Source organism: Lissotriton helveticus, chromosome 6 (assembly GCF_964261635.1).
Source record: "Lissotriton helveticus chromosome 6, aLisHel1.1, whole genome shotgun sequence".
NCBI lineage: Eukaryota > Metazoa > Chordata > Amphibia > Caudata > Salamandridae > Lissotriton > Lissotriton helveticus.
The window spans coordinates 259199950-259225839 of NC_136067.1; the positions used below are offsets into that span (position 1 = coordinate 259199950).

General features: G+C 49.2%; 1 protein-coding gene across 3 annotated transcripts in view; it reads left to right on the plus strand.

The window, feature by feature from the left end:
- The window catches only part of ATAD2B (ATPase family AAA domain containing 2B), a 974520-nt gene that overhangs the window by 229525 nt on the left and 719105 nt on the right, over positions 1–25890 (plus strand). For all 3 annotated transcript variants that reach the window (XM_078647713.1, XM_078647714.1, XM_078647715.1), the window contains exons 6-8: positions 3031–3151; positions 22896–23018; positions 25323–25398. In XM_078647713.1, the coding sequence (XP_078503839.1) occupies positions 3031–3151; positions 22896–23018; positions 25323–25398 (320 nt within the window). The remainder of the gene's footprint in view (positions 1–3030; positions 3152–22895; positions 23019–25322; positions 25399–25890) is intronic.

The following is a 25890-nucleotide window of genomic DNA, read 5'->3' on the forward strand; positions in this document are numbered from 1 at the left end:
CGCATCTCCCTAATCCGCCTCCCACGGCCGTCCTTTCTGCCCACCAGCACTTCAGTTCCGTCCCTCCTCCCCCGAGCAGAGACACCATCTGGCTTTCCTCTCATGCACGCACATCGCTCGCGATCACTTTCACCGCGCGCACCACTCGCAGACTCACTTCCTGCGTGTCCGACTCTTCCAGGTGCAAATATCACAATCCTATTCGATGCTCCTTATAAACATTCCATGATGTGCCGTCTAGCGTTTCCTTTCATTTCTCCTCCCCCTCCCCAGCCCGTAGCAGCACTCCTCCCACACCAGCACCTCCCCCCTCCCACACCAGCACCTCCCCTCTCTCTCCCCGCAAACACCTATCTATGCCTGTCCCTGTCTTACTGTCCCCTTGCTAGAGAGTCTTTACTTCTTTTCAGGATCTGCGTGTCCGACTCTTCCAGGTGCAAATATCACAATCCTATTCGATGCTCCTTATAAACATTCCATGATGTGCCGTCTAGCGTTTCCTTTCATTTCTCCTCCCCCTCCCCAGCCCGTAGCAGCACTCCTCCCACACCAGCACCTCCCCCTCCCACACCAGCACCTCCCCTCTCTCTCCCCGCAAACACCTATCTATGCCTGTCCCTGTCTTACTGTCCCCTTGCTAGAGAGTCTTTACTTATTTTCAGGATCTGCGTGTCCGACTCTTCCAGGTGCAAATATCACAATCCTATTCGATGCTCCTTATAAACATTCCATGATGTGCCGTCTTGCATAGCATGCAAACACCACATCAGTGCATTTAAAAATACATTTGTAGAATTATAAATATGATGAAAACATTGTAGTCACGGGATAATGACTTCTCCGGTATTTACTTAACAGACAAGCCCAGGCTTCCGAGGAAGGGCTGGGCTCACCACTGCTCCCGCGGGGGAGCGTCTCCCCAGGCAAAGAACAGTCCCTTCTGGCCGGGATACACCGAGAGCAGACAGGGCCGCGGCGGGCGAGCGGCCATTCACCCCGCGGACCTTAAACACGGCCATCAATCCACCGGAGACGAGCAGAGGCAGCCCCGACACTGAAAGAGTGCCGCCATGCACACACTGCAGACAGACAGACACGCACGCACCCAGCAGATAAGACATAGCACCACACGCAGCCGATAGACCCCACACATGGCAAACAGACACACACACACACACCCCCCCCCCACAGCAGACCGACACACAGGAGAGATACAGACGCAGGCATATAGCAACAAGCATTGGCATAGCCAATAGGTCTCGCTTGTGGGGACCTTATAAGTATTTTGTTTTGCAGCACAATATCCTTGTAACTAAATACTTATAAGGTCCCACAAGCGAGACCTATTGGCTATGCCAATGCTTGTTATATTTGACGATACTGCTGATGGGTATATACAATGTTGTATGTGGCGTCAGAATTAGTGTGGCGTGCCGTGGGTATATCGTGCCCCGGAGCAGCACAAGTTCGGCCCGGCCCCGCCGTTATCTTCACATCATACCAGACTGGCAGTCGTTACATCTTTGCGGAGCGTATCTCATTAGGTGCAGTTAGAATGATCACTGCGATATATTACACGACCTGGGCTACATTTTGCTGCATTACCAAGTACTATTGATCGAGGCACCTTGCACATCTTAGGAAAAGTCAGCATGTAGCAGTATAGGTGATTTTCGCAAAGCCTCGTAATCAGACTGCACTTCCACTGCACATCGCCACTAGATTCTTACGCGCGATAACACCGCAATCTGCGCCAGCATTGAATACACACTTACACAGTTGGTGCTGTATAGCAAAGTTCACTGGTGAGCGGCGGGCTGACCAATATTGTAGAAAAGCGCTGTTACTTACACACATTTAGAAGTGTCCTCCGTCATTTCTCCGTTTCTGCGATTCCCCCATTTTGTAAATATATACCATACAGCTCGCTGATTATGCCTTAGGATGCATTTGCCAGCACATATAGAGCACTCCAGTGCCAGTGGGGGGTGTAGCCATCTAATGTTCTGGGGAGCAAATTGTAAGCACAATTTACCCCATCGTACGCGCTGTGGTGCAGTATCGTGGTCCGCTCACGCTCCGAGCTGCCGCAGCCTCAGGGCGCCGCCATCTTGCGCGCTCCGGACCTCACCATCTGCCAATCTTTCAAAGTCGATTTTTCTGGCTCCAGTAGCGGGTTACAGGTCATCCGTTATGAACATCTTAGGGACTGGCCGTTCCGATTAGTATAAACGTTGACAGAATTTCATTTGAAGTCCGCAATGAGGGTTTTATTGCCAGTAGTTGAACCTGACCGGCAGCGCCGTCTCACGAGGCAGCCATCCCGCAGTGCGCCCTCTAGCGTCCCCAAGACAACTATCCAGATTCCCACATTGGTTGCGCTCAGCTTGTGATTGATCCTCCTTCGACCCTTCTACCAGTTTCGGGATCTACTGTTTGTCACCTGTGATGATCTAATGATGGAGAATGAAAATTGATTTTCTGTAACCTAGTTCCCTATTTTGAAGCTTGAGATAACTGTTCTGTGATGTTTCCCAATAGAAATCCTAATTTTCTGTTAAATGCCTTTTTACTAGTGTTCTTGGGTCCTGCATAGTGTTTTTCACTAGTATGAATATAGTGAAGAGTCCAATAATTATGAATACAAATATTACATTTTTTGCTGATTTGTGCAGGGGAGATGAGGAAGTATTTGTACATTGTTCAGTAAAAATGCATTTAAATACCCAGTGGGATTTATAAAAGAAACCAGCATTGAAAATGCTTTATGTACATGAAATCTTTGGCTCCTGTAACGTCATCCTTTTTGCTAAGGGAGACTATGGTATATCATACTTTGACCCAGCTTAAAGTTTCTAACTGTGTGAGGACTGGTGGGGTAAATTGTGAGCCCTTCATACCATCGTTAATTAGGTTTTAGACTGCTGAAACATTTTTGGATGTATTGATTGTACTGTGCAACGTTCCGGAATTTGTTTATGAACAATGTGCCTCGAACAATCTTCTGTCTGACATTCCTGACAATTCTAGGAAAATATGGATATGTACTCCAGAGTGAAGCGCAGGAGAAAGAGTTTGAGGAGAAATGCATACGGCATCCAAACCCACCATGATGAGTCTTCTGAAGGAGAAGAGGAGGAGGGGACAGAAGGTAGATAAAACAAAATACTGAAATGCTGATTTCATTAGAACCTTTGGTTGATGGGTGCTTCCAGAACTTGTTACCTCTTCTACATGAAATACTCCCAAGAGTTGCATTGTGCTCCAACTAACCTCAGAATAACGTATACAACCATGATTGTGAAAGCTTTAAATGTTTTGCATTTAGCTCCCATTTCCTCATTTATGTATTACTTACAGGGTCTCAGATGTTGTAACCAAAATAAATCACCAGGTCAGGATAATAGAACCGTTTGGTAGCAAATAGCGTATTATTCATATTCTCAGCCTTAACCAAGTTTTCACCTTTCACTACAAACTTCTTATCTGAAAGAAACAGGTTAGTATTAGATTCCTTACCTTAGAATATCCCCAGGCGTCAGTCTGGATCCGGAAACTTTTGCGTAGCAGTACCCCTGCGCGTCGGTAGGCGTCGTCTGCAGGCGTCCCCTGCGGCTCCGCGTCCGTCGGCGTCGTGCGCCGTGATGACGTCGCTGGAGTATATAGACGCCGCCTCCGCGCGCTGACGTCGGTTCTTCTTTTTTCCGCGCCAGTTAGCGCAGATCTGAGAAGTGCAGTACTCCGGTCTTTTGACCAAAGTTTTTTGTGAATCTTTGCTTCTGATTTCGGTGCCGGTAGGATGCCTGGTTTTAAGAACTGTGACGGCTGTGACCGCACGATGTCGGTCACGGATCATCACCGACTCTGCCTCCGGTGTCTAGGCCCCGACCACGCCGTGGACGACTGCGTCGATTGCCGGGCCCTGACGAGTAAGGCTAGGCGGGAGCGGTCCCGCAAGCTACTCGAACTGCGGGTGTCGGCCCCACGTCATGAGCGGTCCCGGTCCGGCCGGAGGTCGAGGGAGCGGTCGAGGGAGCGATCGCGGAGCCATCGAGAACGCTCCGGAAGCCGTCACCATTCATCTGGTTCCTCAGGTAGGAAACACAAGAAGTCAGGGCGTCGTCATCGTACCCCCGACTCCCCCCCCCGACGCTCGTGCGATGCGGCCGGGGGTTCGGGTGACCCCACCCCCGCAGCTCCGCGTGAGTCGCCGGCGCGGCCTGCTCCATACCCTCCGGTCCCTGGGCACGGCGCGTCGCGTGAGGAGATAGAGGAGTTCCTCATGGCCATGAGGGCACTGTCTCCTCCGACGGGGCCTACGGCGCCTTCGGGCCCTGTGCTCCCGTCTGGGGGCCCTAGCGGTCCGGGTGTCCCTGCCCCGACGCCGTCGGGTGCTCTGGCTCCGACGCCGCCGGCGGCTCCGGCCCCACAGGGTCCTTCAGGGTCGACGCCGGCTGGTCTACCGGCCTCTCCGGCGCCGATTCCATCGGGGTTGCCCCCGACGCCGCCCCCGCGCGGCGCCGGAGCACCGGCGCCGGCTCCGGGCGGCGCCGTCCCCCTTTCCTCTCCGACTCCGGACGCGGAGTCGGACCGGCGTCGCCCGACGCCGAGTCCGACGCCGATGGGGCCCATGAACCCCGAGGAGCCGGTCTACATTGTTGACTCCGAATATGGGGATGATGTAGAATACGGAGAGGGTTGGGAGGGGTCTGAGGACCCTCTGTCACGCGAGTGTCAGTACGACGTGGACTGGACAGGTGATTTGGGTGACGCCAGTGGTCTGGACGACTCTCCTAACCCTGGCTTTGACTCGCCTCCTACTGTGGCTTCGGAGGCTGGGGCTGCTTATTCAGTGGTGTTGATGAGGGCTGCCAAGGCTTTACACCTTGAGCTCCCCGTCGCGGTCGTGAGGCCTAACATCCTCACTGAGGTCTTCAAACCGCAGTCATGCCCACAGGAGCCTCTGCTGCCGTTCAACGAAGCCTTGACAGACGTTCTTTTGGGCACGTGGTCCAGGCCCGCTTCAGGTTCGCCTGTTGATAGGAACGTGGCCAGACACCACCGTCCGTGTCCGGACGACCCCAAGTTCCTGTCCACCCATCCCACCCCTGAGAGTCTGGTGATCCAGGCCTCAACTTCCCAGACAGCATTCCCGTCGGCCCCGCCCGACCGGGAATCAAAGAGGTACGACCAGTATGGGAAAAAGGTCTTCTCGTCCCTGAGTTTGGGACTGCGGTCTTGCAACACCGCATGCGTCTTGGGCCGCTACACCCACTCTCTGTGGGATACGGTCGCGGAGTGTCTGCCGGAATGCCCGCAGGAGGTACGGGCAAAGCTCGGCAAGGCTATGATTGAAGGCCGAGACGCAGCACGATATTCCATCAGGTGTGGTCTTGATACGACCGACTCGCTGGGCAGAGCGATGTCCACGACGGTGGCGATTCGTCGCCACGCCTGGCTGCGGTCCGCCAACTTTTCGGCGGATGTCCAAAATACTTTGATGGACATGCCGTTCGATGGCAGTCGCCTGTTTGGCGACAAAGCGGACCACGCGCTGGAGCGCTTCAAGGACTCCAGGGTCACGGCCAAGTCCTTGGGTCTCTCGACCCAGCGCCAGCAAACTGGTTCGTTTCGCTCCTTTCGTGGCCAAGGAAGGGGCGGTCCCACACGTGCTGCCAGCCACGCACCGCAGAACACTTCTCAACGCGGTGGCGGCCGTGGATTCCGCCGTGGAGGCGGTCGGGGACAACGGCGAGGTCAGACCACACCTCCCCCCGCAGCATCAGCCTCCAAATCCTCCTAGTCCGAGCTTTCAGGCCCATGTGACGCCAGTGGGTGGCAGGGCTCGCCATCACCACTCCCGCTGGCGCACTATCACATCGGACAGGTGGGTGCTGCAGCTCGTCCGAAGGGGCTACTCCCTCCCCTTCGAGACCACTCCTCCAGCCATGCCACCGCAGAACCACCGTGTGTCGGGGGACCACTTGACACTTCTGCAGGAGGAAGTTACGGCCCTCTTGGCCAGGGGGGCCATCGAGCGCGTTCCTGGGCCAGAAGTAGGGTGTGGTTGCTATTCCCACTACTTTCTGGTACCCAAGAAGGACAAGGGGGGACTACGTCCTATCTTGGACCTAAGGAACGTCAACGGCTTCCTCCGGAAGGAGAAGTTCAAGATGTTGACATTGGCTCAGGTCTTGGCTGCTCTAGACCCGCAAGACTGGATGGTAGCGTTGGACTTGCAGGATGCGTATTTTCACATCCCCGTCCTGCCGGCCCACCGGCGTTACCTGCGGTTCACGGTAGGCCAGGAGCATTTTCAGTTTATCGTGCTCCCCTTCGGCCTTACAAGCGCCCCACTGGTGTTCACGAAAGTGATGGCGGTGGTCGCAGCTCATCTGCGCCGGTTAGGGGTTTCAGTCTTCCCCTACCTCGACGACTGGTTGTTGAAGGCGGGCTCGCCCCAGACAGTCGTCCACCACCTTCAGATGACGGCAGACCTCCTGCACGAGCTGGGGTTTTCTATCAATGTGCCGAAATCACACCTGTGTCCCTCTCAAAAGCTCCTTTTCATCGGAGCGGTTCTCGACTCGGCGCAGTTTCGGGTTTATCCTCCGGAACGGCGGGTCCGGGATATACAGGCTCTGATTCCGATCTTTCAGCCGTTCTCCCGGGTTTCGGTCAGGTTGACGCTGCGGCTGCTGGGGCTGATGGCTTCCTGCATCCTTCTGGTGCATCACGCCCGGTGGCGGATGCGGGCTCTGCAGTGGGACCTGAAGTTTCAGTGGGCCCAGCATCAAGGCAACCTATCCGACCATGTCCTGATCTCGGAGGGCACTGCGAGACAGTTGCAGTGGTGGCTTACGGACCGCGATTGGGTCAGAGGCAGATCCCTCTCCCTTCCCCAACCGGAGCACGTTGTTGTGACGGACGCGTCCCTCCAGGGCTGGGGAGGCCACTTGGGAGAGGCGGAGATCAGAGGCATCTGGTGTCCGGCGGAGTCCCGGCTCCACATCAACATGTTGGAGCTGCGGGCGATTCGCCTAGCACTGAAGGCATTCCTCCCCTTTGTCAACGGGAGTGTAGTGCAGGTGTTCACGGACAACACCACCGCCATGTGGTACTGCAACAAGCAGGGCGGAGTGGGGTCGTGGACCCTTTGCCAGGAGGCTCTGCGTCTCTGGCAATGGCTGGAACGTCAGGGCGTGACTCTGACGGTTCAACACCTGGCAGGTTCTCTGAACGCCAGGGCGGACGAACTCAGCCGTCGGTGCTCGGTGGATCACGAATGGCGTCTGAACTCTGACGTGGGGAAAGGCCTCTTTCTGCAATGGGGAGAGCCTTGGTTAGATCTATTCGCCACAGAAGAGAACGCGCAATGTCATCAGTTCTGCGCGTTGGAGTTTCCAAGACGGCACTCGCTCGGCGACGCCTTTCGGCGCGAGTGGAGCTGCGGTCTGTTGTACGCCTTTCCGCCTATACCACTTCTGCCCAGAGTGCTGAAGAAGATCAGGCGCGACCGGGCTCAAGTTATCCTTGTGGCTCCGGACTGGGCTCGAAGGTACTGGTATCCCGAGCTACTCAGCATGTCAGTCGGTCCCTCGATCCGCCTGCCCCTTCGGGAGGACCTTCTGTCGCAGCAGCAGGGGACGATCCTCCACCCGAACCTGTCCAGTCTCCACCTCCATGCGTGGAGATTGAGCGGCGACAGTTGAGGCCATTTGACTTGCCTCCTGAGGTTTGTGATGTGATTCTGGCAGCCAGGCGTCCCTCCACAAAGTCGGTATACGCCTGCCGGTGGAACAGATTTGTGGCATGGTGCACAGCAAAGGCTGTGGACCCTCTCTCTGCCCCTCTTTCCGAGGTTCTCCTCTTTCTTCTCTCTCTTGCCCAGCAGGGCTCTGCTCTGGGCACTATCAAGGGCTACCTTTCTGCCCTTTCGGCCTTTCTAAGGCTGCCTGATCAACCTTCTTTGTTCAAGTCCCCTATTGTAACGAGATTCTTGAAGGGCATCACGCACATGTATCCACCTGTTCCGTTCGTGATGCCTCTGTGGGACTTGAACCTGGTTCTGACCTTCTTGATGTGCGCTCCCTTTGAGCCACTTCATTCCTGTCCTCTCCGTCTCCTGACTTTAAAGACGGCCTTCCTGGTTGCCATCACCTCTGCCAGGAGGGTGAGTGAGCTCCAGGCTCTTTCTGTCAAACCTCCTTTCATGTCCATTCATCCAGACAAGGTGGTTCTGAGAACTAGACCTTCTTTCCTGCCCAAAGTAGTCTCTGCTTTTCACATCGGGCAGTCCATCACCTTACCCTCCTTCTTCCCGCCTCCGCATCCTTCAAAGGATGAAGAGCGGCTCCATCGTCTGGACCCAAAACGTGCGCTTTCATTTTATATAGATCGCACACGCCAGTTCCGGGTGGATGACCAACTATTTGTTGGCTACGTGGGTGCGAAGAAGGGACGGGCGGTACATAAACGGACCATCTCTCGGTGGGTCGTTCTGTGCATCAAAGCGTGCTACTCTTTGGCTCGGAAGGAGCCTCCTGTTGGGCTGAGGGCCCATTCCACTCGGGCCACGGCGGCTACTACTGCCCTGGGCCGGGGAGTCCCTTTGCAGGACATTTGCCAGGCGGCTACGTGGGCCTCGCTGCACACCTTTGCGAGGCACTACTGCCTGGACAGTCAAGTCCGGAGGGATGGCTTCTTTGGCCGTTCGGTCCTCCAGGACTTTCTGGTGTAGGATTGTATTGGTTCGCAGACCCACCTCCGGGGTTGGTATTGCTGGGGTATCTATTCTAAGGTAAGAAATCTAATAGTAACCTGTTTCTTTTAGATGAACAAGTTACTTACCTTCGGTAACGATATATCTGTAAGAAACAGTAGTTCGTATTAGATTCCTTACCGCCCCACCCATCCTCCCCGTTCTGCGAACTGATACCTAGGGTTAAGGACATCCCTTTCAGGGCCCTAGTTTCAAATGGCACCAGTGTTGGTTCTCACATGGCTCTGCGTGTTCTGGCGCGGAAAAGCTGTGTACAAAGAACTGACGTCAGCGCGCGGAGGCGGCGTCTATATACTCCAGCGACGTCATCACGGCGCACGACGCCGACAACGGACGCGGAGCCGCAGGGGACGCCTGCAGACGACGCCTACCGACGCGCAGGGGTACTGCTACGCAAAAGTTTCCGGATCCAGACTGACGCCTGGGGATATTCTAAGGTAAGGAATCTAATACTAACTACTGCTTCTTACAGATATATCGTTACCGAAGGTAAGTAACTTGTTCTTCAGTATCAAAAGCAGCATCTATTTTGGAGTAAGGAAGATGAGGCTAGCTAGGCTGTGGAAAAGATGTGTTATCTTAACTGTGTGGACTTGATAAAAGATGGTGATTAGAAGTCTCTAATTTGACAGGGACTTGACCAGCAATAAGCCTGAAGGTCCCAATCAAAAAAGCAAGTGCCATCTCATTCACATGGTGCCATCATAGAAACAAAATCTACTTTGTATGTGGCCAATATTCTGCATGAGATTCATTGCCAAAACTAATGCACGCCAGCTCTACACCATCAGGTCTTTTACATATTGTGGGCATCTGTGTAATGCAGTTTGTTTTCAGAGGTTCAGCCACTTAAAATTTCATCCTACTCTCCCTCCTTCCTAACTGAATTGAAATTGCTTAGGTTGCCTAGCAGAATCAGAAAAAGCCTCTCTAAAATGCTTTTACTTAATGTTTTTTAGCTATCCATGTGTAAATACCCCTCTGTGCCTGCCCCCATATCATCAATGTCCACACCTATGTTATTTTTTATGGTAATCTTGTAAAATACTTTATTGAAAAGAATGTTGTGTACTATGCTGATTCCGCTTGACCCAGTGCTCTGTATAAGAATGCTAAAATCTTCCACTTTCCACCATTTGCGGGTATTGTAGGAGTACCTTTTTGTCTCCCTTCCCAGTTCTTCCCTTGACCACTGCCTTTTAAATGCAAGCTTGCCACAATCTGTTGTAGACCACCTGCAAATGATGGCGAGCCTCTCGACGACATTGTGGTTCTCCAGTATTAGGGGTGTCTTTCATAGATTCACATGCTTGAATATTCCCCGTCGTCGAAGTGGGAGTCCCACGGTATATAAAAAATAGCAATAATGCTAATATAACATAAATGATAATATCATATAATAATAAAATAGAGATAATACACTGTAAAAACCTCTACAATGGTAACTTCCATAGGAAGACCGTATAAGAGAAAAAACTCATTTGTAACATATCAGTGTCATTATGTTGGTCCAAACTGCAGCCAATCAGGCTCACGCACCCTCTAGAACCTTCTCCTCAGAAGCTCAAGCCCTCAGATTTTCTACCGCACGTCGTGTGAAGGGAGTCTCCCTGAGCTCTGCTCAGTTTTCTTCAAAGTTTGTCTCTTCAACTTATTTTTCCAAGAATGTCAAGTAAGAAGTCCTTGTTTAGAGCTTGCTCTTCATGTGGGAAACTACGTTTGTTTGAGAAGGACCCCCACCAAAAGTGTATTTACTGCCTGTACCCTGACCACAAGGTGGATGAATGTAAAATCTGTAGAGCTCTTCCTTCTAAGACTCTCAGAGACAGGGAAGGTCGCCTTCTTATATGGTTGAAGCGCCTCCAAGATAAAGAAGATGTTCTGTCAGACGCAGTAAGTCTTCAGTCAGGCTGTTCCACTGTTCCTTCCAAGCGTGGGAGTGTTCAAGACTTGCCTTCGCCTTTTCTTCAGAAAAAGAAAAAGCTGGCCTTGCCTGTGGCACAATCTTCACATTCTATGCCTTCAGTGTCAACGCCCACGAGACCTGGCTCTCAGGCGTCTTGCCCAGGCTCTATCAGTATTCTGACAGTCCTGACACCCAGGTCGTCGACGGGCTCGTCGACGACCGTTCCGTCCACAAGATTGGCTTTGCTGTCTTCGTCGACGACCTCTGTGACGACGACGTCTGCTTCCTCGTCGTCGACGACGGTGATGTCGACATCCTCGACGTCGACGAGAACTACGATCCCGTCGACGATCCCTATTGTCTCGTCGGCGACGAAGTTGCCGTCGACGAAGAAAACCTCTTCGACGTCGAAGAATTCATCGTCGACGAAGGTCCCGTCGACGTCGGCCTCTCCGTCGACCACCTCGTCGACGTCGGCATCGTCGGCGAAGAAGGCAACGATGGTTCCGACGACGAGAGCCCCGTCGACGTCGAGTGCTCCGTCGACCAGCTCCATGACGACGGCGTCGTCGTCGAAAAAGGCGACGCCGGTTCCGTCGACGAAGGTACCGTCGACGAAGGTACCGTCGACGAAGGTACCGTCGACGACGATACCGTCGACGAAAGTATCGTCGACGAAGATACCGTCGACGAAGACACCGTCGACGAGGCTTCCGTCTCCTCAGATTCCAGCAAAGACGGCTCCGTCGACGCACGTTCCGTCGACGACGATACCGTCGACGACGAATCCCTCAGTGGGCCCTATCTCGTCGACGATGGCGATTTCTTCAGCGGCATGTTCAGGATCCTCGTCAGGATCGGGTTCTTTTGCCACCATGCCTCTGGTACCACTGCCTTCCTTGACCTCTGGCAGGGATTCTTCTATGCAGCTGCCGCCTCCTGATCTTCAATTACCCTCGCCTTTGATGGCAACTGATCACGAGACTGGATCTATGGGGGAAGATGATGACGATGAAGCTCACAGTCCATCAGAATTGATTATAAAATGTCAAGACTCCAGTTCTGACCAGGAGGACGTGGAGGAAGTGGTCCAACCGGATGACCAAATTGTCCAGTTGCCTATGGCATCTTTTCCAGTTTCTTTGTTTTCAAACCTCCAGCATATGCTGGATGACTACAACAGAAGGTTTCCGCCTACCCCTCAGGGTACTCCAAGCCACGCTCCGGCGGAGGACTCCGGCCCTGCCACCCATCCACAGTCTTTGGAGCAGCCTGTTTTGACAGAGCTTCCCCGCCCTCACCCCCCTCTTCTTCCGCAACCTGGTGCGCACGGGGTGGATGAGTCGGACAGTGAAGAAGGGGAATTACACCAGGATACTGACGATGATCAGGATCCAGATATGGCGGATTACGACGACTATCGGATACAGACACCTTCTCCGCAACAGCCAGAGGCGGGTGATGCGCCTACCATTGATACAGCAAGCTTCCATGTGCTAATGAATAAAGCGGCAGACCGTTTTAAATTGCCGAGAGAACAACGGCAAGAAGATTGCTTTCTCTACGATTTCAAAAACAAACCATACAAACAAATTCACACCATACCAATCATAGAATTTGTATGGAAAGAAGGGATAAGAATTATGCATTCTCCTAACTCCTTGCCGGCACAAGTCCCTCGCCTGGAAAAGAAGTACAAGGCTCCTGCGGGTTCACCTGCTTGTTTGCTGTCGCATCCCAAACCGGACTCGGTTATCACACAGGCGGCACAGCGACGATCCCGTAATCCGGCGACTCCTCTCACTACTCCACCTGATAGAGAGGGTCGACGTTTGGACGCCATTGGGAAGAAATTTTCCACCATGTCCTCTACATCGGTACGCGCTGCAAATGCGTTGGCCATTCTAGGTCGCTTCGACAGGCAAATGTGGTCGGACATTTCCGCATTCGTTTCTCTAATTCCAGAAGCGTCCAGAGCGGAAGCCCAGCAAGTTCTCCAGGATGGCATGAGGGCGTCAGAGGAAATGATTGACTGCGCGATTGATGTGGCGAGTACGGGATTTCGCATCCTCGCCAGTGCTGCGGCTCTCCGCCGCCAGGGCTGGCTTAAATCCACTTCTTTCCGGCAAGAAGTCCAGTCGAAGATACTCGACATGCCCTATGACGGTGAATCTCTTTTTGGCGCTCACATTGACGAGGCGCTTGAGTCAATTAAAAAGGACACCGATACAGCAAAATCGCTAGTCTCCTTACAATTTAAGAAGCAGCCCTTTCGTGGCGCCCGTGGAAGAGGTTCATCTTCCACGAATTTTCGAGGAGGACACACTCAGTACCGCCAATTCAACCAAGGCAATCAACGTTACTCCTCTCAACAGTCTAATCGCCAAAATCAGTCACGACCCTATAAAGGAAAACCTACTTATAGGGGTGCCAACAACAAACGCCAGTGACTCTCATGTCACGCAAGGAGTTGGAGGGAGAATCTCGCAGTTTTATTCCCAATGGTCTCTGATAACATCGGACCAATGGGTATTGGACATTGTTCGCAAGGGTCATGCCTTGGAGTTCACAGAGATTCCTCCTCATTCTCCGCCATCAGGCCCGCCACCTCCCCATTTTCTAGAATTGCAACATCAAGTTCGTCTTCTCATTCTAAAAGGTGCAGTCGAAGTGGTTCCTATATCACAACAAGGGACAGGTTTCTACTCACGTTTTTTCCTCATTGCCAAGAAGACGGGAGAGTGGCGGCCTATACTGGATTTGAGGGCGCTCAATTTCTTTCTGAAACAGCAGTCTTTCCGCATGCTCACATTGTCAGAAGTCTTGCGGCTTCTCTGCAGCGGAGATTTCCTGTCCACGATAGATCTGCAAGACGCCTATTTTCATGTGCCGATTCTGCAACAACATCGCCAATTTCTGAGGTTCAAGGTGGGCACTGTCCATTACCAATTCAAGGTGCTGCCTTTCGGCCTGCGTTCGGCACCTCGTGTTTTCACGAAGGTCCTGGCCCCAGTCATGGCTTATCTACGTCTTCAAGGAGTGCAGATTTTTCCTTATCTGGACGATTGCCTTCTGAAATCTCCGTCTCCTCTTCAGCTGGCTCACGACACAAGTCTCTGCCTGCGGACTTTCGAGTCACTGGGGTTGACCATCAACGTGGACAAGTCACACTTAACACCATCACAAAGAAGGAACTTCCTGGGTGCCATTCTCGACACGGAATTATCAAAAGCCTTCGTTTCCCAAGAACGACAGGTGAAAATAGTACGTCTGGTCACCCTCATCCGTTCAAAACAGTCAGTTTCTGTGCGCATGTTGAAGTCCTTTCTGGGGATGGCGTCGTCCTGCATCGCTCTGCTTCCGAACTGCAGGCTCCGCACTCGCCCTATTCAGGAGGAACTAGACCTGCAATGGCGCCAAGTATCAGGATCCTTCAACGATCTAGTGAGAGTCTCGTCTCGCATGAAAGACAGTCTCCTTTGGTGGAGAGAACCATCCAACCTAAACGAAGGAGTTTCCTTTCTGGCCCTTCCTCCGGATCTGACGCTGACCACAGATGCATCCATGGAGGGTTGGGGAGCTCATCTCCTAGACCTTTCAATCAAAGGGAAGTGGACACCGTCACAACGAACATGGCATATCAACAGATTGGAGCTGCTGGCGATCTTCCTTGCTCTCAGATCTTTTCTGCCAGTAGTGCAAGGAGAGTCCGTGCTGGTTCAAACGGACAACACAACCAGCATGCACTACATGAACAAACAGGGCGGCACAAGATCTCAGCCCTTGTCTCGGCTAGCTCAGAAGATCTGGAACTGGGCTCTTCATCATCGAATCTCCCTGACGGCGGTCCATCTGCCGGGGGTTTCAAACATCCTAGCGGATTCGTTGAGCAGGTCCACATCGTCTACCCACGAGTGGGAGCTTCATCAACAAACTCTGGACATGGTGTTCCGCCGTTGGGGTCGTCCCCTGATGGACCTTTTTGCCACTCCACTGAATCGGAAGTGCCCCGCCTTTGCGAGCTGGCATCCTCATCCGGGGTCCAGCGGCAACGCCCTTCTCATGGACTGGAGCGGCCTGTTCGCCTATGCGTTTCCTCCCATACCATTGGTGCCGAGGACGTTGTGGAAGATGCGCAGGCAACCCTGCCACTTGATACTGATCGCACCTCGTTGGCCCAGACAGGCTTGGTTCTCAGAACTTCTTCTGTTGTCCCAATGCACGCCCATTCGTCTGCATCCACGTCCAGATCTTCTGTCCATGGACGAGGGCCAAGTCTGCCATCCAGACCCGACCACTCTTCAGTTATGGGCATGGAACCTGAATTCCTCGAATTCGCGAATTTAGAGATGCCCCAGGAATGCAGAGAGATTCTGGCTTCTGCTAGAGCTTCCTCAACGGTTCAAACGTACAAACTAAAGTGGAAACGGTTTTGCCATTGGTGCGCAGAAGCAAATGTCCACCCACTCACTTCTGCCCCAGAACAGCTGTTGCCCTTCTTTCTAAGCCTTGCTCAGTCTGGCCTCTCTCATGCCACCTTGAGGGTCTTTCTGGCAGCTATTTCACGTTTCAGGCATGATGGCTCAACCTCTCTCTCTGCTCATCCAGAATTATCAGACAATTCTTTAAAGGTCTCTTCAGGAAGTTTCCTCCTATCAGACGCCCGCCTCCGGCATGGCAGCTCAACGTGGTATTGTCACAGCTCATGAAGCCTCCTTTTGAGCCAATCCACAGAGCAGACAACAAGTTTCTTACCTGGAAGGTCGTTTTGCTTTTGGCCCTAACGTCTTCTCGCCGTGTCAGCGATCTTCATGCTTTCACAATCAAGCCTCCTTATTTGCAATTCAAGCCAGATGGGGTGTCTCTTCGGACCAATCCCTCTTTTTTGCCAAAAGTGCCTACAGATTTCCATCTGAACGAACCTGTCTTCTTGAAGACTTTCTTTCCGAATCCACAGTCTCCGGCAGAACAACGCCTTCATTCCTTAGACATCAGCCGTTGTCTAAAGTTTTACATTTCAAGAACTGCCCCCTTCCGCAAATCAGATCAGCTTTTTGTAGCATATGGAAGAATGCGAAGGGGACATTCAGTGACAAAACAGACACTTGCAAGATGGCTCTCAGCAGCCATATCCTACTGTCACCAACAAGCTGGCAAGCCTTTACAGGGTCCTGTGAAGGCACATTCGACGAGAGCGATGGCGTCCTCCACCGCCTTGTTTGCCGGAGTGCCTCTGCACCAGATTTGCCGGGCGGCAACGTGGTCGAATAGGCACACCTTTACCAGACATTACTGTTTGGATTCCATCAACGAGGCGGATACCGCAGTGGGGCAAGCAGTGCTTCGCCATCTCTTTAAATAAGGTGAGCCTCTGTTCCCTCCTCCTTTCTCTTCTGTGATTGCTATATGCTTTTAAGCTATGTGTTTACTTCTTGTGAAGATGCTTGCAATCCCAGTGCTAAGGAGTTACTGCTATCTATTCTATTCAAGCATGTGAATCTATGAAAGACACCCCTAATACTGGAGAAGAACTATTGTTACTTACCTGTAAACAGGTGGTTCTCCAGTATTGGTGTCTTTCATAGATTCACATGCGACCCACCCTTCCTCCCCTCAGAGGCTCTCTTCTCCTCATACGCTATTGTTACTAGTGCTACGAAAATCTGAGGGCTTGAGCTTCTGAGGAGAAGGTTCTAGAGGGTGCGTGAGCCTGATTGGCTGCAGTTTGGACCAACATAATGACACTGATATGTTACAAATGAGTTTTTTCTCTTATACTGTCTTCCTATGGAAGTTACCATTGTAGAGGTTTTTACAGTGTATTATCTCTATTTTATTATTATATGATATTATCATTTATGTTATATTAGCATTATTGCTATTTTTTATATACCGTGGGACTCCCACTTCGACGACGGGGAATATTCAAGCATGTGAATCTATGAAAGACACCAATACTGGAGAACCACCTGTTTACAGGTAAGTAACAATAGTTCTTCTCTATCAACAAGCTGAAATTGCACCTGACTACGCAGAGGCTTCCATTTATTGGAGCTGTGTTGTATACAGTGCAGATCAGGGCCTTCCCTCAGGTGGAGTGAGTCCAGACATTCAGTTTACATTTCTGATGTTTTGGCCAGGTTGCTGAGTCATGGTCGGGCAGCTCTCTCTTAACCTCCTGCATCCTCAGTTGGCATATTCCGGTTCTGCAATGAAATTTGAAGTTCCAGTGGCCCAGCATCAAGGAAATCTGACGGATGCCATCCAGATAGATGACTGCTAACAATGACTGACACATCCACAGTAGATGAGGGGCTCCGGTCCTCTTTGAACATCCTAGTACCTGTTTCCATCAAAAAACACTAAATAACCCTTCTCCCGACTCCCTGGTACCATGCGTCCTCATACCAACAAAAAAAGTCATGTAATCATCTTGAGAGGGTGCGCCGTAAAACATGTGAAAAGAAAAACTAGGCAATTTACAAAAAAAGCATTAAAATACAACCAGAAGACTTGTCAGGCTAAAGCCTTATTTTATACGATTAAAATCACTGTAACTCAGAACTGCCTGAGACTCTTTTTCAGGTTGTGAAAGCCCTTTCCGATCTGACCAACACTGCACCTGCCCCCCCCCCCTTCTCAAACACTGTGAGGAAATGGCTGAATCCTTTACCAAGAAAGTGGCAGATATCCAGGCGTCTATTTCCAGTACTGACGAGGTCAGCTTTTCAACTAGTCCATCTTAGGTAAGCAGTGAGTTGCATGAGTTCCAGCCTTTGGATGTGACCTAGTTTAGGCCGTTTCTAAAATCCATTAAATCGGGATCCCCACGGAGTTCCTGTCCCCTAGATGTATTTGGAAAACTTTCCCACTATATTACAGGGCAGATTACCCAATTGTCAGTGATGGAGGGCGGGGTTCCTAAAATCTGGAAAACGGCTTTGATCGCCAGCCCCACTAAAAGAAAACTAATCTGGGCCCTCTTATATGGTCGAATTACAGACCCACATCGTTGCTACGTACTCCAACCAAAGTGTTAAGAGAAATATGTAAATCTACAACTGAAATGAAATGAAAAATGAAATGAAAATATGATTTATAAAGCGCATGGCTGCCCGGGAGCGTCCCAGCGCTAAAGAACAAGGACAGCTGAGGCGGGCTCTAGCCTTTACGCATCCTGGGGAAACAGAAACGTTTTAAGGAGTTTTCGGAATCTTAAGTAACTTGGTTCAGTGCGAAGCCTAACAGGGAGGGCATTCAACAGGGTCGCCGTGTTAACCGAAAAACGACGTCCCCCCGTCCGAGCCTTATTGACTCTTTGGACTATAGCCAAGTTTCCGAGGTCAGAGCGCAGGGACCTGGCAGCTCCCCAGGATAGGAGGTCCCTTATCCTGTAAGGATCTGTGAGCAATGCACAGGGACTTGAATTTGATCCTGTCCCGTATTGGCAGCCAGTGGAGATCTTTAAGGGCCGGTTAGCCGACACTCTAAGGGAGGTACCGGTGAGCAGCCTGGCCGCCGAATTCTGAATGCGTTGAAGAGTGTTAATAGTCGATTCTGGGGCAGCTAGAAAAAGGTCGTTGTTATAATCTAGTCTAGTCAAAATTAACCCTTGAACAAGTAGCTTCCTTGATTGGGGCGGTAGTAAGGGAAGAATCTAACGGGCTGACCGCAGTAAGCCCACGCAGGTGCCTGCAGTCTTTTTTGCTTGTGTCCTAAAGGAGAGGTCCTGCTCAAGCCATACCCCAAGACTTTTTAATTCGCACTTAGGGGTGGGGGGCACCCCCAGGCACGGAGGCCAGAGGGATTTAGGGATAAATGTTGTTGTATGCTGGCCTAAGAGCATAAGCTCCGTTTTTGCACCATTCAATTTGAGACGCGAACTGCTCATCCAAGAGTAAATTTCCAACAGGCAGCCGTAGAGCTTTTCTGTGCAGTCCTTCTCTTGGGAGAGCGAGACGACAAGTTGGGTGTCGTCTGCGTAGGTTATTACTTTAATCCCAAAGGGAGCGACCACTTCCTCCAGTGGGGCCATATACACATTGAACAAGGTAGGGCTCAACGATGAGCCCTGTGGGACCCCACACTGGAGGGAGGTTAATTTGGAACGTGCGCTGCCTTTCCAGACTTGGAAAGTTCTGTTCTTCAGGAAGGACGTGAACCACAACAGCGCTGTACCCGCTACTCGAAGATTAGATAAGCGCGGAATTAAGGTCTTATGGTCCACCGTGTCAAAGGCCGCACTTAGATCCAGGAGGATCACCACCGCTGATCCTCCTGAATCCAAGATGCACCTTGCTTCCTCAACCACCGCTATCATAGCGGACTCAGTCCCTTGGCCTGGGCGGAAACTCGTTTGAGAGGTGCGGAGTAGCCTATTGGTTTCCAAGAAGCGGGAAAGCTGCTGGTTAGCAATCTTCTCCGCGATCTTACTAAGGCCTGGTAACAATGAGATTGGTCGAAAATTAGCCATCTCCAAGGGATCGAGTTCTAGCTTTTTTAATATTGCCTTTACAATTACTTGTTTCCAACTAGGTGGAACAGAACCCTGAGCAAAGGAGGCATTGATAAGGTCCGTAGCCAAGGGGGAGATGGTAGATGCCACGCGTTTCAGAATATACATAGGCGCAGGGTCATTGGGGGCTCCGCTCTTAATGGAGGACATAACTTTTTGGAAGTCTTCCCTCGCTACGCAATCAAAAGAGTCTAAAAGAGGGCCAGGAGTATGGGCCATGGATTCAGTCGGGTCAGATGTTTGAGCGCTTTGCGGCAGGGTTATTAGTATGTTTTGTATTTTATTTTCAAAGAATAATGCTAATTGGTTGCATCTGGCTTCCGACATACCCTGCAGCATCGGAGGGCTAGGAATTTTGAGAAGCTCCTTCACGATCTTAAATGTCTCCCTGGATGAATTAGAGGACGTTCTAATCTTTTCCTCAAAAAAGATGGCCTGGGCCGCTTTCCGAGATGATTTATAAGTCCTCATGGCCGCTCTATACTCTGCTTTATTATGGGAGGACCAGTCTTTCCTCCACATACGCTCCAATTTATTACAGGTTTTCCTTAAATCTCTGAGTTCTTGGGAGTACCATGGTGATTTAAAGGCCCTGCTGTTCTTTTCCATTTTTTTCCTGGGTAGGACTAAGTCGAGGGAGCTATTCAGCCAGTTGGTGAAGTTGTTATCAGCTACCAAAGGGTCAGGATCAACTTACTAGGTACTTAACTCAACGACTTACTACATCTCACAATCTAGGTTTCGTGCTGGACATAGCACCGAGTTGGTGCTTCTTGGTGTATTGGAGTTTCTGAGGCACCAATTAGAGGTTAGAGGAAATGGGAATACAGAACACTGCTTTATCCTGGCTTAAATCCTTTCTTGAGGGTCACAGCTTTCAGGTGCATACTAACCAATATAGGGCAAAACCACAATGCATAACTTCTGGTGTGCCTCAAGGATCTACCTTAAGTACCCTGCTATTTAATTTATGTGTTAGACTACTGGCAGAGATTGTGGAAAACTGTAGCCTTACACGATTGCAGATGATACACAAATTGTGATATCTTTGGCATCAAAGGATAATCGGAATGTGATGGAATTGCAATCCTGTCTCACCCAAGTTTCTTCTTGGATGGATGACAACTTTTTAAAGTTGAATGGAGACAAGACAGAAGTCTGGCTGGTGTGTAATCCTTCCAACCCTTGGGGTTCTCAACTGTGGCCTGTGATTATGAGTGCTCCTCATAGCCTAGTGCCAGTTGTAAAGAACTTGGGTGTTTTGTTGGACAACAAACTTACGATGAGCCAGCAAAATAGCAGTGTGGCAGCCACCTGCTTTGGCATAGTGAAGTGGCTCAGAAAGATCATGTACTGCTTCCCCACTTCTGCCCAAAGAACTCTAGTCCAGGACCTTGTTACCTAGAGGCCGGACTACGGAAATATTTTGTATCTGGGAGCAGATAAACAGCTACTCAAGCACCTTCAGATTGTCCAAAATGCTGCAGCACGCCTTTTGTTTCGCCCTCAGCCCCCAAGTTTTCCTTTATAGCCAGTTTGCTAAAGAATCTTCACTTTCTATTTGCAACACATGCATTTTAAAGCATTGTGCTATAAGCACAAATGCTTAGCTGAGATCATTGGTGACTTAGTACTTTCCCGTACGCTTGTTACGCTCCAGTCAACTGAGGTTGGCCGTAATTCCTAAAACCAGGAAATCTTGCCAAAGCGGCAGAGCCATTCCTACCTTGGAGCAAGGCTTTGGAACAATCTGCCTTCAATATTGAAAGAATGCGATTCATTTCCGATGTTCAGGAAACTTTTAAAAACATGGCTGTTTACATCCTCAAACTCCTTTTAAATTCTTCTTAGTGATTACACTTTGGAGTGACCCTTTGCAGTATGAGCCTACTGCTGGGAAACCTTATGTAGGTAGCCGTGCACTTTACAAAATGTGCATAATATTTTGCGATAGTGGCTGACTAAGTATAAATGGTCCAGTGGCAGGCCCATCTCCCTTCCTCACTCAGAGCTGACAGTGGTGACGAAGGCGTCCATGCTGAGTTAGAAATGCGTTGGGGTAAGATGGAGATCAGAGGATTTGTGGGCTATTTGTCTGTCTCTGAAGGCCTGACATCCATAAAGGGTTAGCTAATGCAGGTTCTCCTCTACAACACCACCGCCATGGGGTTTTGCAACAAGCAGTATGGAGTGGGGTTCTAGGCCCTGTACTATGAGGCTTTGCCTTTCTGTATTTGGTTGGAGCACCACAGAATTTCCCTGATCATGAACCATCTGTCAGGGTCCCTGATTGCCGTAGCGGAAGCATTGAGCAGTCGTCATCTGGCAGATCACGAGTAATTCCTACATCCCGAAATGGTGCTGGGTATCTTCCAGCAGTAGGGAGAATCCTGGATAGAGCTTTTTTGCATTGTTGAGAACGTGCAGTATCAATAATTTTGCACTTTAGAGTTCCAAAAAGAACATTCGTTAGGAAATGCATATAGCTGGAATGGAATACTGGACATTTTTTATAAGCCTTCCCACCCCTCCTCTCTTGCCTAGAGTTCTGAAAAAAGATCAAGAATGACTGGCGGCCCCCAAGACATCCTAGTGGCTTTATATTGGGCCAGGAGATTGTGGAACCTGGAACTTTTGGACATGAGCATCTGATTCTCGAAGAGACCACCACTTAGGGAATAGCATCTGTCACAGTAACATAGCAGGGCACTCCTCCAGAATCTGCACAATCTGCAGCTACATGCGTGGAGTTTGAGTGGCAAACTTGCCTCTGGGTGCCCTTCCACAAAGTCCAAATATGCCAGGCACTGTGACAAATGTGTGACTTGGTGTGCCCCTCATAAGATTGATGCCTTACAAGCAAGCTGTTGGACATCCTTTTGTTTGTTTTATCTTTACCCCAGCAATACCTCGCAGATAGCCCTACCAAAGGTTATTTGTCATCTCTTTTGGCCTTTCTGCCTTTACCGGACCAACCGTACTTGTTTAAATCACTATGAGATTTATTAAAGGTTTGACACGCTTGCTCCCTCCCAAACTGTTTGTGATGCCACAATGGGACCTTGGTTTTGATGATTCTTATTTGTAAGTCATTCCAGTCGATGCATAGCTGCTTGCTGCATCTTCTGAGTTTGAAGATTGTTTTCCTCATTGTGATTACTTCAGAGAGGTGGATAGTCCCCTTCATCAAGATCTGCTACTCACTGGCCAAGCAGCAGTCCCTGGAAGGTCTGAGAGAACAATCCACCGAGGCCAAGGCTTTGACCATTAATTTGGCTTGAGGAGTGCCCTTTCCTTGACATCTGAAAGGCTGCAACCTGGAAGTCTGTGCATACATCCATGAAGCACTACCTCTTTGACAGCCAGGTCCACTAGGAAGGACACTTTGCCCGCACAATCCTGTAGGATTTTTTAATTTGCGTCCACTCCACAGACCCTTTGCCTGGGTAGGTCCTGCTTTGGTATCTATTCTTAGGTGAGAAATCTTGGTAGAAGTGTCATCTGTGCTTTTAAGTTAAGTTAAAGCTGATTACAGTGTCTGTGCCATTTTAAGTATAGTAGATGAGCACTGACCGCATACTGGCCATCAAATCCAATTAGAAGTCCTCTGTCAACACTTAAAATTATTTATAGGGTGCACTTCAGAATCTCTTGTTTTGTTAAAATATTCGTGGTATTTATTTTTACTGTAGAATCTCAAGAAGAAGATGAAGATGGAGATGGAGATGAAGAAGTCGAAGTAGGAGAGGAAAATGACCGACCTTATAACTTGAGACAGAGAAAAACTGTGGATAGGTATCAAGCCCCTCCAATAGGTAGGACGCAACATGGTCATCACAGCTAAATATTGTGATTCTATCGACTTTCACAAGTCTTTTACTGTTATTATATTCTGAAATGTGTGCTGATTATTTCGGCTGCTTGTTTGCTATATTAGTGGTATGTTATGAAACGAGTGCTGTTTTCAGGTTGTATTGTGAAATCCTGTTCAAAGTGGGTTTGGCCTGGTCTGTCTTCTTTGCCAACATACCTCAGGGCTAATATAGATAATAATAGATAAATCCACTTATGATTCTATTAATATACACAAAGTATTGCTTCTTGTTCAATACTAAGTAGGATGATTGACCTCTAAAGCTTTGTCTTGAAGTTTTCAAATTTCTTCCTTGTGGTAGGAATAATATAAGCTTCGTTTGACACTGATATTCTTTAGATATGAAGTAGTCATTTAAAAAAGCTGATCAAGTGGTATCTCAGTTGTCAAGAAAAACTCGATTCCTGTAGGAATTTGTAAATGTAGTAGATATAGAGGTGCTTAAAGTAGGACCCTTGACCTATTGCACTCCCCATGTTAGACTCCTGTTTTGATTTGTGACCTTTCCCCTAATTGTAAAGCGCTCTGATATCCTTCGGGATCAAGTTTACGCTATATAAAACTTTATCAATATAAATAAATTATTGCGGTTCACCCACTCTCCACGGTCTCTTTTGCTCAGTCCACTGCAATTGGTTACCTTGGGGACAACCAGACTTCAAGAAATGTTAGTGTGCTCTCAGTAATGTTTTCAGTACAGGCCCCCATTTTGCGTTAACCTACTGCATATAGATCATAGTAACCCTGGGGATCATTACGCTGTGCATGTTAATTTCAGAGGCCACAAAGCAAACCACTGGGTCTTAATTTATCATGTTGTATACCACCGTGCCAAAGCACTGCGAGAGGGCCACTGGCCGAAAAATATCAATTTTGAAACTTCCAGAAAAGCAGGGAGAGACAATTGTTTATTGACCCCTTTATATATGCTAGTCTTTGAACTGAATGCTTCACATATGTGGAGAAATGTTACAGGCTTGAATCTGAACACTGGCATCCCTGCACATGTGCACACCTGCTCTCACACATCCACACTTCCTCTAACCTTCCCATTGACATCAGGGTTAGTTCACTCACCGTGACATTAGCCTGGGCTTTAAATTTACCTAGTAATAATAGGGGTGCCTTTACTTTTGTAGAACAAGTTTAAAGACTGGTTTATATGTATCAGTGCTGAGTTTCCAATGTTGGTGAAATACCTTTCCCGTTATAAACATTTACAGTGACTTGTGTCTGCTATTAAGGAAAGCCTTCTGAGAATTGCCATTAGTTTATGCATTAGTCATTAAAGCCATTCCAGCTTGGGTAATTGTTATCAATTCAGCAACTCTGTGATTCCAACTTCTACCCCCCAGTTTGTCTCAGATTTTTCTAATGGTTGAAGTACTTAAACGGCAACAAGGTGAAGAAAATAATCCAATAATGCTAGAAGCGAGTGGATTGTCAATGTTGGTGTTATAGAAATAGGCATATAGGCAGAAATCCTTATGGCACACATAAGGCTATCATCCGCAACTCAGGCCAGGAAGGATCTCCATTGGCTACCCATGCATGCCAGGATTTCCTTCAAGCTCATCTGTTTGGCTCACAGGGCTGTGTTTGGCTCTGGCCCCGAAGGTATAAGGACTCTTGTTAGTCCCTACTCTCCCAAAAAATTCCTCCGTTCATCCTCAAGAAATCTGCTTGTCGTCCCCAGATTTAAAAAGGTGAAATGGGGAGGAAGAGCCTTTTCTACTCTGGCCCCTAAATTGTGGAACAATCTTCCCCCCCCCCCCCCCCCCCCCCCCCGAACTCTCCAACCAACCCTCTTTGGCGACTTTCCGGAAGCTTCTGGAGACTTGGCTCTTCTCTTAGGCTTACTATTAAACTATTTTTTCTGTATTGTATATATGTTTGTGTGGACTGCGCCTTGATGCCTGTTGGGCTAAGTTCGCGCAATATAAATGATTTTTCATTCATTCATTCACACAGTGATATGTTGATTATGTGAACGTTGCTCAATAATCCTAAATAGATTAAGAATTTAGAATTATTTCATTGGCAGAGATATTTCTGATGGTGTAATGTTTGGTATTTACCCAAATGGATAAGTACAACCAGGAGTCTGGTCTTGAGAAAAAGTGTGATACTGCTGGAACTAGGAACTTGATATGTATAAATTGTAGGAAAGATGTTATGATAGTGAAAACCTAGATCCTAAGTAAATCTTATCTCTAAATGTGTTCTTTCTAATTCTCTTTACCAGAACCAGCACATCAAAGAAAAAGGCAAAATACTTTGTTCGATACTCACAGGTCCCCAGCAAGAAGGAGCCATATTAGGTAATATGAAAGCTCCAGTATGTTTTTTTTAATATGCATTTTCTCAGACTTACTGTGTAGACATTCCTATTTCTAATAATGAAAGATCTTTCCCAGACTTTTTTTAATTGATAAATAAAATCGAATTGTAAATGCGCCTACTTATACTTAACACTGTCATACAGTATAGTCTCTAACCCCTTTCATACATTGAGAGTATGCCCTTCTCAAACATCACATGATCTTCATCCAGACACTAAGCACATGTGAATAACCATTTCATTGCCAAACATGATTTTCTTCATTTCATTTAAGCAGACCCTTCCAAATTGCCAAGCAATTTAGAATTGTACTAAATCGCAATCGCCTTTGTATTCCAAATGCATGTTTATGCTGCCTTGAATTGTGATTCAAAATCCATGCGGGTGAAACCTTTTGTGGATCACAGGGCCATTCAACACCAGAGTTGTAAAAATAGCACAAGCATGTATTCACATTGTTATACAATGGTAA